Here is a 15,498-nt window from a genome sequence, read left to right as displayed (position 1 = left end):
TCAAAGACCTTAAAATAGCATAATATGTTAACAGGTAAAACCGAAATGACGGACTCACGATAATTAACTTCGGTACCAAGAAAAGACCGCCTACTATTAGGAAGGTCGAATATAAACAAATATAAAAATTAATTTTAATAAGTTTATAATAAAAGGAAGTTAATCGAAGAGGCCTATAAGAGGCGGAGAGATATAAAATAAATCTATAACTTTTGTTAAGCAAAATTAAGAAAGAGAGTCTATACTCTCTTAGACACCAACACTTCCGTCTAAGGGAAGGGTCGGCCATTGAAAGGTGAACGAGAGTTCATACTCTCTTCGTCACCAAAATTAATCAAATTAATTCCAAAAGCTAACTAAGCTAAAATAGAAGTTTCCAGTAAAGCGACAGCCGAAATCAAAGAGAAATACTTCACCAAAGTCGTGAAAATACTCCAAGAACATAAGCGTATCCCAGAACGTCTTGCCGGAAGCACGACAGAGGAATAATTGAGGAGGTGTCAACAAGAAGTACTTGAGTACCTGGCCACAGGTGGCGCTGGTAAGTACACCCCCTTCTAGTATTGTGATAGCTGGCGTATCCCTCCATAGAATTCTGTCGGGCAACGGAGTTGACAGCTACATGATTATCGGGTAAGTTTAATATTGAAAAAAGATCATTTGCTGCAGCAGGCAAGGACTCACTGATGGGTGCCACATCATGTCTCTCCTCTGAAGATGGTATAGCCGGAGAGGAGGACGCAACAAGGAAGAATTCTGGTTCTTGAAAACAGCTAACAGTTCTAGAAGCTCCTCAGCAACCCTCCATCAATACCTAGGGAAGGCCATAACATTCCCGGGTTCCGATCCTTGCAGGGGTCATAGTCAAACATCACAGTAATGGGTGTACTTTGAGAGGTCAAGGGTATTACCTTTGCTCAGGGAAGGTTATACACCTGTTTCTTTCAAAGCACTGCCCGAGGACCAGGTGGGGTCCCCCTTCTTCTAACATATTCCTCCAGATAACCCAGCCCCGGAAGAACACGAAGGAGACACAACAGATTCAGACATGAGTAAAGGAAGAGGGAGCTATAGAGCTTCTTCGGCATCAGTTTAGGAATATCCTAGTCAACTGCCAAAGAATCTTTCTTGGACTTCTTTGAGAACTACACCCACTGCAGAGGGGTCATGTCCTATACTCGTCATAAGGTGATGACTGCAAACTTTCCTGCACTCTGCAGAAGCTACACAGTCAAAGGGGATCCACTGCAGCTTACTCATATACTGGCTGCAGTTACATCTGGGTCTGTGCATGGAGTCATTATCAGACACTTAGACAAACACAAATACTCTGGCAATAGAAAAGGGATGCAGTACTGAACTGCAGCCAAAATCAAAGAGAGGGTTGCTCCACCATCGGGTGTGGCGAGCCTAACAGTAATAGTATGTTTACCTTATTAAAAGTTTAATTGACTATAATAATTTACAATAATTCAAAGGTAGAGAAGTAAGGAATTAAAAAAAAAAGATAATCCTGCATAATAAAGAAAAGAACTTAGAGTTTGAAGTTAAAAAATTACAAATAATAATAAACTTTCTTTGCATAAACCTAACATCTAACCTGCACTATCTTACAAAGCATTAACAGTATGTCACATACTCTCTAACTACAGTTTTATGATGTATCTAATACAGTGGAGGTACTCAAGAAATTTAAAACATCCTCGTTTCTTAAAAATACTAAAATAATACTGTCATAATTAAACATAAAATTTGATTTTCTTTTTTAGGAAATTACTGAATATTTCTAAAGTACAGTCGTAGTGTAAATTTACACAAAAAATGCATCATACACCAAAACTTACATTTAAGATAATCAAGATTTCAGCATATGATGAAGTATTTCAAGTTTAATTACCATATATATAATGAAACTTATCATGGTACTTCAGACCTACCTTATCATCAACTTCATTGTTCAGACTGTCGTGAAGGGATGCAGCATCCATCACAATGCTGGAAGCAAGCTTTCGAAACTCTCTTAAATCCTGTAACGGATAACTTTGATAAACTAGACATCCTTTCTTTTTTAATGATTCTGGCATTTACATTTTTCCCAACTATAAAACCTGAGTCCTTTAATATAAGGTCTTGGAAGATGGGATTTCAACAGCATTAGGTTTTTATGAAGGGACTCAATCAATAGAATATATGAGATGGTAATACAAACTTTCATCCTTTAATAGGGGACTCATCCTCAGGAGGGTGGGAGCCTTACAACCAAGACTGAATGGTTTAACTACCCTGAAAATGTCAATGTGCTTTGGTCCTGTGACTCATGACTCCTGTTAACCTCATAACTACCTTGACAAGAAGAAAAAGCATGTATTAGGCAGTCACTGGTAGGCAGTCAATGAAGAATCTATATCCCTTAGATATGGTATCCGAATGTATGGGCATTTATAAGAAATGGGTTTGCATACATTTCATCCATCCTACTCCTTGTAATGGAGGATGTGGGCAATACTTCAATACAAACTTAATAACAAATAAATGTCACTTGGTTGAGTTGCTAAGTAGGAAGGTTATTCTATGAAAAAAAGCCTGCCAGTTTCCAAATAATGCTAACGTTCTTTTTCGCTATTTTCTTTTGCATTACATATACAGTACAGAAATTGAGAAACTACCAAGATGTGACCAGCTGAAAGGGGTGTAAATGTACAGTACAGTATGTCGAATCCAAGAGGGCTTAAACTGGCACTAGAATACATCAATCACAATAGATTTAAAGATTATTGTGTTTTACTGTCAATTATTTAGTCTCTAGGCAGAAATACTTTTCAAAATATTTAGCTTAATCCTTTTACCCCCACGCTATTTGGAAATTTCCAACCCTTAACCCCCAGGGGTTATTTTTTTCAAGCACATTTTGCAGTATATTTTTTTTTAATTGCTCTAACAGCCTTAATTTTCATCATAGAGAGGTCAGGTTGGTCTCATTCTTTTGGAAAATGCCTGAAGTTTCTCAAAAAATTGTCAAAAATATGCAAAAAAAAAAAAAATTCAAATAGTTTTTTGCAAGGACGTACCGGTACGTCCATGGGAGTAAAGGGATGAGTTTTGTGAAACATACCAGTATGTCCTTTGAGGGTAAAAGGGTTAAATAAAATAAAGAATCTAACTCTAGTCTATCCAAGATAGCTTCCAATATGGTGGGAAATTATTTCAGATGAACTTTTGTTTGCTTAATCTTAAAGATATCCATTCCACTGTTCATGTTACTTTTCAGTAATCTACTTAAAGTCCTAATTTTGTTAATTTTTATTATGTGCAAACTGGTTATCAAATTTATTTGTCCTCTTCAGGATTTGGCAATAAGTCCAAGTCCAAACCAAGACAGATATCCAATGTGCGCGAGTCTTTTGTCGACAATGACAATGTTCTCCAGATTCGTCATAAAGGTGTTGATGGAATCAATGCAGCACACATTCAGTGAAGAAACGTGACAAATTTGGAAGTAATCCATATTTTCCCTACTTATACAAACCTGAGATCTTTACTATGGCTGTTTTCAGTGAATTATTATTATTATTATTATTACTAGCCAAGCTACAACCCTAGTTGGAAAAGCAAGATGCTATAAGCCCAAGGGCTCCAATAGGGAATAATAGCCCAGTGAGGAAAGGAAATAAGGAAATAAATAAATGATGACAACAAATTAACAATAAATCATTCTACAAACAGTAACAACGTCAGAATAGATATGTCATATATAAACTATAAAAAGATATATGTCAGCCTGTTCAACATAAAAACATTTGCTGCAACTTTGAACTTTTGAAGTTCTGATTCAACTACTCGATTAGGAAGATCATTCCACAACTTGATCACAGCTGGAATAAAACTTCTAGAATACTGTGTAGTATTGAGCCTCATGATGGAGAAGGCCTGGATATTAGAATTAACTGCCTGCCTAGTATTACGGACAGGATGGAATTGTCCAGGAAGATCTGAATGTAAAGGATGGTCAAAATTATGAAAAATCTGATGCAACATGCATAATGAACTAATTGAACAACGGTGCCAAAGATTAATATCTAGATCAGGAATAAAAAATTTAATAGACCATAAGTTCCCGTCCAATAAATTAAGATGAGAATCAGCAGCTGAACACCAGACAGGAGAACAATACTCGAAACAAGGTAGAATAAGTTTATTAAAACATTTCTTCAGAGTAGATTATCACCAAAAATCTTGAAAGACTTTCTCAATAAGCCAATTTTTTGTGCAACTGAAGAAGACACAGACCTAATGTGTTTCTCAAAAGCAAATTTACTGTCGAGAATCATACCTAAAATTTTAAAAGTCATACAAAGTTAAAGAACCATTACCAATACTGAGATCCGGATGTTGAGGATCAACTGTCCTTGGTCTACTAACAATCATACTTTGAGTTTTGTTAGGATTCAACTTCATACCCCATAATTTGTACCATGCACTAATTTCAGCTAGATCTCTTAAAAGAGATTCAGCAACCCCAGATCTACATTCAGGGGATGGAATTGATGCAAACAGAGTAGCATCATCTGCATTTGCAACAAGCTTGTTTTCTAGGCCAAATCACATGTCATGTGTATATATATAAGTATGAAAAGTAATGGGCCAAGAACACTACCCTGTGGAACACCAGATATCACATTCCTATACTCACTATGGTGCCCATCAACAACTCTTTGAGATCTACTACTTAAAAAATCAATAATAATGCTAAGAAATGACCCACCCACTCCTAACTGTTTCAGTTTGAAAACAAGGGCCTCATGATTAACACGGTCAAAGGCAGCACTAAAATCAAGGCTAATCATACGAACTTCCTGACCACAATCAAGGGATTTCTGTATAGCATTGGAGATTGTAAGAAGGGCATCACATGCTCCAAGGCCTTTACAAAAACCAGATTGCAAACTAAGGAATAGACGATTACCTTCAGCAAACCTATTTAAATGTTTTGACAGGAGACGTTAGACCAGCCACCCCACTCTCCCACTCAACCAGTGAAATCCCTCATTTTAGATTGCAGGCATGACTTCTTTACTGGATAGGTGATGGTGGGACAAGTATGAATAACAAGCACAGGTTTGTATAGTTAGGAAAAATACAAATCACTTCCAAATTTATCATTTGTTCCTACAAAAATACAAATCGTTCACTCTCTACTATGGAGAGACATCCTTAGGCGGGTGGAAGTCCACTTTCCAACTGGCTGGAAAGTTGACCTGGGGTTAAGCTCTGAGCTAAAAAAAACCATGGGAGAAGTATCCTGATGCCTCATAAACTCTTCGTTTGGCAAAGCTTGAGTTTGATGGCATGGACAATCATGGTGACTTGACTAGGTAAGAGTAAAGAGTGATATTAACCACTTTCAAACTTAAACCTAGACAAAGCCCAACTCCCCCTAGCAGGGAGATTGGCGACATAAAATATATGCCATATTCCATCCCACACAAGAAAAAATATTTCTTACCTGCAACTTGAGGTGGGCCAGCTTGCAGAGTCCTCTGGATGCTGTGCCCAAAGAGAGGGGAAGACGAGGGGAGAAAATATTAGTACTGTACAGTAATTCTATCCCTTCATCTCAGACTGATACCAGGTAACATCCCCCCTAGACTGACTACTACTAGTCCTGTAAGGGAGCCAAGGTAGTTAAACCACTTGTTTGGCAGCCACCGCAGGTCATAGAGTAATCATATCCAGATTCCTGTAGGTTATGTCCAGCAGGTAATGGGCCAACACCCACTTGAAGTACCTGTGTCACATAGAAGTTTCTTTTAAACGCTAGAGACATGCCAATGCCCGTAACATCATGAGCTCTGGATTTTCTACCTTGTTGAGGAGAGTGAGGACTTAACGCACGGTCAATGACTTCCAGAATCCATAGGTGGATTATGTTCCTTGAACTTTTCCTCATTACTCTGCTCCTGCTCACAAGGAAATGCTTGATCTGTGAGCAAGCTCTACATGTAAGCTTGAGATAGTGCATCAGGGCTCTCAGTTACATTCCAAAAACTTGAAATCTGGAAGGTCACAGACCTAGAGTCCACTACAGCTGAACTCTGAATCTTAGCAATAAATTCAGGGATGAAGCAGTGTTACCTGCCACCATCACACTGAATAGGTGATATCTTAAGAAAGACTGTGCATCTTACTGACCCTCTTGGCAGAGGTAAGGGTGAGAAGGAAAATTGTCTGAAGTGTCAAGTCACTATCAGATACTTGACTCAGTGGTTCGTAAGGGACTCGTTTCAAGGAGTGCAGTACTTTAACTACGTTCCAGGGAGGAGGTGGTCTAACTACTGACTGGGAGCATATAAGCTCTAAATTCCATAAAGACAATTCTATCAAGAAGGAAATGTCAACTCCATTCAGTCTAAAGTCAAGGCTCAAGGCTGAGCAGTAGTCTTTCACCCGCAAGGCTAAACAGTTTTTCTCCCTGAGGTATACATTCAGCCCTCGTTAATCGCAGGGTCTTGCTTAGTGGTTTCGTTTTTTTGCAGTCAAGAACAATGTAATACCTATTAAATAAAAATTCTCATAAAAATTGCATTAAAATTCAAGCTGGATGATAATTTCAAATAGCACGCGCTCCTTTTCATTGGGAGTGCTGTGCGCCACTACCTATCTCTACACCTAGCTGGTCCTTGTTCTCTCTCTGTGCAGTATATATCCATTTACTGTGGTAAAAAATTACAGCTATATTTGAAATAAACTGGATTTTGATTAAACTGGTGTTTCACTCATCTGTATCCAATAATAATGCATGTAATATTCACACTTTAGTGTCGTATTTATAATTAAAAACATAGAGAATTATAATCTCATGCGTTGTATACATTCAAATCATCTGATTAACCCTACAAAGTCCGTCGTCAACCTCAATTTTCGGATCAAATAACTCCCTTATCATTAAGGCATCCTACCGAAACATATTTCATATTTACTAAAAGAAACAATTATTACTTTTTCTATTATTTTTCAATTACCTTACTAATTTCAATATTTTTATTTGAAATGCTTCTCTCATATTTTATTTACTTGTTCTGTGAGTTGAATCACATAACATTAACCGGAGTTTCTTTCATGTTGCCGATGCACAATATTTTAGTTTTTACCTCTGTGGTGCTTGATTATAAAGCTTAGGAACTTATTTATTAAGGCCCCGTCAGTGAGTATTCAATAGAAACTTTGCAAATGAGAGAGAGAGAGAGAGAGAGAGAGAGAGAGAGAGAGAGAGAGAGAGAGAGAGAGAGAGAGAGAGAGAGAGAGAGAGAGAGAGAGAGAGCCTTATTCTATGTTTGGGTTTCCCCAGGTCCCTCAGTGTGAGGCACCTCGTATATCCACCAGAGAGTTGCTAATGCATCTTCCGGTGTATTTTGCGTCTTCCAGTCATGGATGGTCTGGGATGTATCTTAGGTATTTATCGAGCTTATTGTTAAACACATCTACGCTCACTCCTGATATGTTACTTAGATGAACGCATTAAATAGTCGCTGCATTATCGATGCTGGTGCGTAGTGGAAAAATGTTCTGTGCGCCTTCCTGAGTTTTCCTGGTATAGTTTTTGGCACTATTAATCTACCTCGGCTTGCTCTTTCTGATATTTTCAGCTCCAGATGTTTTCAAAAATTTAAGAAATAGTATACAGTTCACAATAATCTTTGTTCATCTGATCACGGCACCCAAAATACACCCTAAATTTAAAACAAAAGTACATAAATGTTTTATCAAAGCCCAACTGATTATCTAAATCATCGGAATTTTCTAGAATGCAATAATGCTTCCGAAAAGAAATCGAATATGAGAGAGAGAGAGAGAGAGAGAGAGAGAGAGAGAGAGAGAGAGAGAGAGAGATATCAGCTGTTGAAAAGTAATTGATTGCACTGTTATTGTTTATTTATTTAAAAAACAATTATTATTGAGATATTGATGTTTTTTGCTTATAAAATAAGCTGTATTTTTGTTCAAGAAAGCATAGATAACATACTGTGCAAGAGACAACACATAAGAAGTTGCGTCAGACTTCAAGAGTAGCGGCGTAGGATACGAGTCGCCTGAACGAAAACACTGAACACTTACAGTAAGTACAGTTAAGCTTTACTGTAGTAATATTACTGCTCATATATTACAGTAATATACTGTATACTACAGTATCAGTGAGTATTAGGTTACAGTACAGTATTAGTGGATAGGAACAACTTTTGTTATACAGAACAGATGATGACTCTGTAAACTTTACCTTAGCACAATACTGTAGTGTGACCTTACTCCAGTAGGTAGTGTACATATGTGTAAATGTACAGTACACTGTACATATGATTATAAACTGTTGTTGAAACCAAATTAAAACAACATTAGGCAGTATTTACTATGTTAATCATCAGCTCAGGCACCTGCTCGTAGCAAGGGGCAGTGACTTTTTAGGTTAGGAGTTAGCTCACCATAGTGCAGTATTCATTCGTGAAAATGCCCTTTTCGTGCCTTTATCTGTAACCTAAATATCACAAAGGAGGCCTGACTGTACCAGAAGAGTGAGCTCTTGTACCTGGTACCTATACATCTTCCCAGAGGTCGTTTTTTTACAGCACTGTTGTTCTCATGAAACCATGCAAGATACTCAGTCTGATCGATCTACTGCTATGGTGACCTCTTCTTCTTCTTCTTCCTCCTTGTGGTGGCAGACATCACATCTGAAGGGATGGCAGACAAAGAAGGTGCAGGAACAGGTGAGGTTATAGGGGAAAGCAAGCGCACATGCTTTTGTTCCCCCTTCACTGATGTCGAGCATTTCAGGACTGGCGGCAATCTACCTGTGGTAGACATAGAAGGCTCCTCTGCTGCAACATGCAAAGTTACCTTGAGAGGCAACATATCAAGTCTCTCCTCTGCAGGTGGAACATTGAAGAGGAAGGTGCAGCAAGGGAAGACTTCTGGGTCCTAGCAGCAGCTGACACCTCAAAAAACTTTTCTGATGGGGCACTGTCAATACCTACAGAAAGTCAAAACTTACCAAGATCAAGGTCCTTGCAAGAGTCGTCGTTAGTAGGCACAGCAATGGGAGTACTTTGAGCGAGAGTTAGGGAAGTATTCACTTTGCTGGGGAAGGCAATACTCTTGACTCACTCAAAGCACTCCCAGAGTGCATGAAAGGGTCTTCCTTTACCTTACGAACTCCACTGGAGGACTCAGACCCAGAGGAAGTCAAAGGAGAGACTTTCTTTCAAACCTGAAATTGGGAAAGAGCTAAAGAGCTTCTAAAGCATTAGCATGGGTGTTGCCAAGTTTAATAGCGATGAATCCCTCTTAAAGATGTCTTCCTCTGCATCAAGGACTCCACCAACTGAAGTGGAGGTCACTTCCTACACTTGTCACAGGGGGATAACTGGGAGCAGTTATGCTCCCCGCAAAAACTAGAGCTGATGGAAATCCATGTCTAATTGACTCATATACCAGCCAAAATTCTGGCCGGGCTTGACAGGGCAAATCCTCATGTCTGCCAATACAATAGTCAACATAAACAAACAGCACAAGTTTATAAAGAAAAAAAAAACTTGAACAACTAGAAAGTGGATGCAGGGAAGTTTCTCAGAAAAAAAGGCAGGGAAGTTTCTCAGAAAAAAAGGCAGGGAAGTTTCTCAGAAAAAAAGGCAGGGAAGTTTCTCAGAAAAAAAGGCAGGGAAGTTTCTCAGAAAAAAAGGCAGGGAAGTTTCTCAGAAAAAAAGGCAGGGAAGTTTCTCAGAAAAAAAGGCAGGGAAGTTTCTCAGAAAAAAAGGCAGGGAAGTTTCTCAGAAAAAAAGGCAGGGAAGTTTCTCAGAAAAAAAGGCAGGGAAGTTTCTCAGAAAAAAAGGCAGGGAAGTTTCTCAGAAAAAAAGGCAGGGAAGTTTCTCAGAAAAAAAGGCAGGGAAGTTTCTCAGAAAAAAAGGCAGGGAAGTTTCTCAGAAAAAAAGGCAGGGAAGTTTCTCAGAAAAAAAGGCAGGGAAGTACGTCAATACAGCACCATGGGACGAATTCAAAGGTTGCTCCAACAGGTTAAAAGTTTTGCGGTGCTTTCCAGCTCCATTAAAGTTCTATTCCAATTAAACAAATAAGGTTTGTATTGTAAGTAGGAACAAATCTTACTACAAATAGAAATTTCACAAAATTTCTTAGCCAATCATTTGATGAAGATTTGTTTACAGATCACTTAATTAAAAAAGGTAGCCATGCATAAAACCACAATAATAAAGCTAATTACAGTAATAAAGAAATCTACTTTAGAGTCAGTTTACCTGGAGAGTTATTCTACATACCTTTCCACTCAGATTGACAGTTAAATTCTCCTCCAATTCAGAACTATCTTCATTGTTTGGTGGTGAAAGGAGGACAGTCTGGATGGCTTTGTAGAGACTGGTGGTAACTTTCAAAAGCTCACGAACAGCTAATTTATCTGCTCCATACAGCTTTACTGTATTCATTTTAATGCCCATCTTCTCATACTGTAATTAAAGCTTGTAATGTTTTCTACTGTGTAAGCTTACAAATACAGTAATCTAATATTTGAAAGTTTAATCAAAATGCAAAAAATAACTGTATTGTACAGAGCTCTTATTAACATATCTTGGAATCTTTTCAAACTGAGAATCTTTGACATTAACAGAAGGCCTGGCCATCAGCTTATTTTCCATAGATTAAAAAAACGTTCCCCAACAAATCACTTACAAAGAATACAGCAGCCATGCGAATAAGCAAGACACGATCTGGTTCAAATTCAATGACACTGCTGACTTCGTACTCACTATCCACAACTTTCATAGCCCAGATAAGAATTTCCGAAACCAGAGGAAAGTTTGGAGTTGAAAAATTTTCCATTGATATTACTCTGTGGAATCCTAATACCTTTGTATGTTCAATCAAATCTGGGAAAGAAAATTAAATTAATAACAATTTGAACATATACATTCAAGATTAAAACCTATGGAATAAATACTACAAATTTTTAATGCAATTTGTATTTTCCTAGCTATACAAACCTGCATCATTTATATGGATTTACTCCTATGTCGATTTACCACGACCAGAACAAGGTAACTAACTGGAAACTACTGTATAAAATAGGTTACTAGGCAACTCCAAGGCTGGGCAATGCTCACAAGCTATTGCAAGGCTGAGTCACTGTACTCATGCACAAAACTTGTGGGGTGGATGAGGTGGGACTTTAGCATAAATGACTCAGGTCTGTATAGCTAAAAAAAATTACATATTTGAAAGTAATTTGTATTTTTCCTAATGAAACAAACCTGTGGCTATTTATAGGGATTATATTTAGGCAAAGCTGGAAGACTAGCGATAAAGACTTTAACTCACTACCCCTGCTAGTTAGCAGGGGTAGTGGGGGTTGGCAGCTAGCCCCATTCACTCACACACCAGTGTGTTTAAACCACATTCGATTTCAGGCAGGACTTTCTAGGGGGAACAGGTGATGACGGGACAATTTGTATAAATAGCTACTTATAGGGATGACTCACCCACTAGGAGGGTGGAAGTCCAGACGAACTGGCTTCGCCTTTGATCCGGGGGTCTTCCTCGTATGGGCTTGGCACGTAACTGAGGAAAACCCTGACACCTGGCTAAAACTTCGTGCAATGCAGGGATAGCAGCCTGAGCAACCTTTGTGCTTGTGATACTAGCAATGTGAATGTCTAGGTAAGATTTCTCTGGGATAATTAGGAATTTTTAGCATCAATCATAGACGTTACCCCATACCCACCTCACGGGGAGTATGGGGGACGTAACGAGTATTATTTCTATACTGTACCAGGTTACAGAAGATAAATGCTTATTACCTGCAGATAGGTGAGGCCAGCTTGCAAAGGACCCATGGGTGCTGTTCCCCAAGAGAGGGGAAAATGAAAGAAAGAGACAGTCATTCTTAGACATTCATCCCAGACTAATTCCAGGTAACCTATGCCCTCAACTATCTGTTACTTGTCTATCAAGAAGGCTGAGCATTTCAAACCACTTATTGTGCAGCCAACAAAAGACCAATGGAGAACGTCTCTATGTTCCTGTGGGTTACGTCTTGTAGGTAGTTGGTGGTGGAGGTCATCTGATGCTTCCACACACCCGATTGCAGTACTTGCGTTACAGAGTAGTTGCTCTTGAACGCTAGGGACATGCTGGTGACCCTAATATCATGAGCTGTAGGTCGACAAGCAGGAGGAGGGTCGGGATTTAATGTCTGATCTATGACCCTGCGAATCTAAGCAGAGATGGTGTTCTTCGTGACCCTTCTCCTGACCTCCCCCGTGCTAACGAAGAGTGCGGACACTCGGGGGTGAGAGCTACTGCTACGCATTTAAAGTGATATCTCAAACTCATCACTGGACAATGTAATAGTTAGTCAGAGTCGTATGTTACAGAACGAAGATTTCCAGTTCAGGAGGGCCCGAATCTAGGATTTGCTACTAACAGATTTTGAGTCTTAGCAGTGAACTCAGGGATGAAGCAGAGTGTTACCTCCCGCCTCCCCTTGAATGGGCGATGTCGTAGGATAGACCATGAAGTTCACTAACTCTCTTGCCTGAAGCCAAAGCGTGCAGGAACACCCTCTTCAGAGTGAGGTGGTGATCTGATGCCTGGCGTAATGGTTCGTAGGAAGCACCCTTCAGAGATTGAAGGACGTGAACCACGTTCCAGGGAGGAGGTCTAACTTCCAACTGGGGGCAAGTAATCTCATAACTTCATATGAGAAGAAACAACTCTAAAGAAGGGAAAATATCGACTCCTTTCAGTCTGAAGGCGACACCCAAGGCCGATTGGTAGCCTTTCACTGCTGAGACTGAGAAGAACTTTTCCTCCTGAAGGTATACAAAGAACTAGACTATTATTGGAATAGTGGCATCAAGGGGAGAAATACCCCTTCCACGACACCAACCACACATGACAGCCCACTTAACCTGGTAGACTGATGCCAAGGATCTTCCCAGGTATCCAGACATCCTTCTCGCAAATTGTTGCAAAGAGCCTCTCCGAGAGACAAGATACTGGATATCTCCAGGCGTGAAGACGAAGCAAAGCTACTACATTGTAGAAGATGTTCGCGTGTGGCTGTTTGAGTAGATCGTGTCGTGGAGAAATTTCTCTCGAGATCTTCATTAGGAATTGCAAAAGGTCCATAGTAGAGCTATGAGAGTCATGGATAGATTGTTGGAGGCTCTAGTCTTGTTGAGCACCCTTCTCATCAGACAGAACAGGGGAAAGTCTTAAACATTGATGTTGTTGCACCGTTGTTGAAATGTATCTTGCTAGAGAACCTAAGGGTTCAAGATTGAAGAACATACAGCAGCAGCCTGAAGTTCAAGGACGTCGCGAACAGATCTACAGTTGGGGAACCTCACAAAGTCAGGACTTTGTTGACTTACTCGGAGCCCACTATCCGAGTTGCTTTGCTCAGATTGTCTGCGAGCACATTCCTCTTGCCCAGAATGAAATGGGCTAATAGGGACACTGAGTTGTCTTCTGTCCATCTTAACATCTCCACTGCTAGATGGCTTAGGGGCTGTGAAAAGGTACCGCCCTGCTTGTTTACGTAAGCCAATACCGTGGTATTGTCGCTCATCAGCACCACAGAGTGACCTGCAAAAACTATTCCCACACTCGGGATGCTCCTCCTGTAAAGAAAGAATAGAATATAAGTATTCGGTGAAATTCTCAGATTTCAGCATACATAATATAATTTATATTAGCATGGATAGGGTAAGCTACAAATAGGAAAGACACCTACATGTGTTTCCTGTCCAGCCAATTGTTATGACCTCCTCAAATACTGAAAGTAGAATTCTTAGGAATTCTTAGGGGAAGATGATATCCTATGACATAGAGTGTCTTCTTGACACAATCTTCCAGTTTCAATATTGGGGATTAAGGACAATAATGGATAATAACCATTAATGGAAGAGAGAATCGCTCTCTTATATGTGATGGTCTCACAATAGGCTGCCCATGAAGCACCTTGTAGGTTGTTTGGGCTACAGCACTGACTGTTTGGTAACAAATTGCCAGTCCTGTCAGGCCTGCCGGCACCTGCCAGGCCTGCCAGCGTCTGCCGGGCCTTCCGGCGTCTGCCGGGCAAGCCAGCACATGCCGGCCTATTCTGGGCTATTGAAGGCAATTATTGTCTTCATAAAATTGGGTGGTAGGCCGCCGGCAACGGCTCTGCTGGCTGCCGGCGGCCTCTGCCGGGAGCGGCTCTGCCGGCCGGCAGCCGCCGGCTCTGCCTGCCGGGAGCGGTTCTGCCGGCCGGCAGCCGAGGATCCTTCCATCAAGTAGGACCCGGCAGCAGTCGGCGGCAGATAACCAGGTATGGGTGGCCGGCTGTCGGCTGGCAACTCAGCAGCCGGCAGTTGGTCCCTGAATGTCTATTGTCTTTGGGTTGTCGATCAACGACGTTCCCAGTAAGCGGCGGCAGGGCAACTGCCGGCCGGCAGACAATTGACATGGCCCAGTACGAAAGTAAGAGAGAAAGAGAGGATGGACGAAGGCAAGGGCTCAGCCTTGCCGGCCTGCATCCAGAATGAGGGTTCAAGTGGAAGGGGGAATTAAATTCTGGCTTCCACCCAACCATATCCCAGTCATAAGGACTATGGAAGGCAGTCCAAGGGAGGACTGAAGAACACTCTAAAGAATATGAGGGTACCCGTCGGCAGACGGGGAACCTCAGGCCAGTCCTACAATAACCCTTAGGGTCAAGGTAAAACGACGGCAAGGAGGGTGTTGGTTCATTTAACACGAAAGAGATAGAGGGGAGGGGGTAGGTGTCCTACAGGTAAGGTAATGCCCAAAGACACTACTTAACCTAAGGGATTCTGGTCTCATGGAGTAACCTCAGGTAGGAGAAATCATTTCCCCAGGTTGGGTTAGTCAAGTGAGAGGGCTTCCGTAGGATGCCATCTCACAAGAGAACAGAATCTCATGCCAGAGACCTTAGTCAGTGAAGAAGTCATTTCTTCGGTCTAAGGTCTACCACCACAGGACCGTCTGCTAGGTCAAGGAAGGGGGAATTGTCATACAAAACCCCCAAATATGGTCTAGGGAGGTCTAGCCTCCTGTAAGAGCAGCCTAACCTGACATGGGAAATCATTTCGCCAAGACAGGAAGATGCCTAACACATACTGATACTCTGATGTCCCGTTCTAAACTCAAAACCGACTCAGTGGTTAGGAGAAAGAAAACGGAACATCTCGGTAAAACTTTGCCAGAACTCTGTTTACAGCAAAGAAAACTGAGAATAGCCTAGGCTAATCACAGGGAAGGGGATTGCTGTTAAATCTCCTAGGAGATTAGTATCGACTTAAAAGGTATAGGAGGTGTCAGTCTCCCCTTAAATGAGACAATACAAGAGCAATGGGGACATGTATGAAAGTATACTAAAGCCCCTAGGCTAGTAGCCTAGGAGCATGAGAATCGTTCACCGGAACTCTCTGTATA

General features: G+C 40.7%; 1 protein-coding gene across 1 annotated transcript in view; it reads right to left on the bottom strand.

Annotated features, from left to right (window-relative positions):
- The window catches only part of LOC137625412 (clusterin-associated protein 1-like), a 233,977-nt gene that overhangs the window by 202,538 nt on the left and 15,941 nt on the right, over nt 1–15,498 (bottom strand). Inside the window, exons 3-5 of the mRNA XM_068356318.1 lie at nt 10,732–10,928; nt 10,323–10,508; nt 1,938–2,027 (exon numbers count right to left, since the gene is read on the bottom strand). Coding sequence (XP_068212419.1) covers nt 1,938–2,027; nt 10,323–10,508; nt 10,732–10,928 — 473 coding nt within the window. The remainder of the gene's footprint in view (nt 1–1,937; nt 2,028–10,322; nt 10,509–10,731; nt 10,929–15,498) is intronic.

This window comes from Palaemon carinicauda, chromosome 32 (assembly GCF_036898095.1).
Source record: "Palaemon carinicauda isolate YSFRI2023 chromosome 32, ASM3689809v2, whole genome shotgun sequence".
Taxonomy (NCBI): Eukaryota; Metazoa; Arthropoda; class Malacostraca; order Decapoda; family Palaemonidae; genus Palaemon; species Palaemon carinicauda.
The sequence above is the reverse complement of the archived record's forward strand: the minus strand, read 5'-3'. Positions and strand labels throughout refer to the sequence as shown.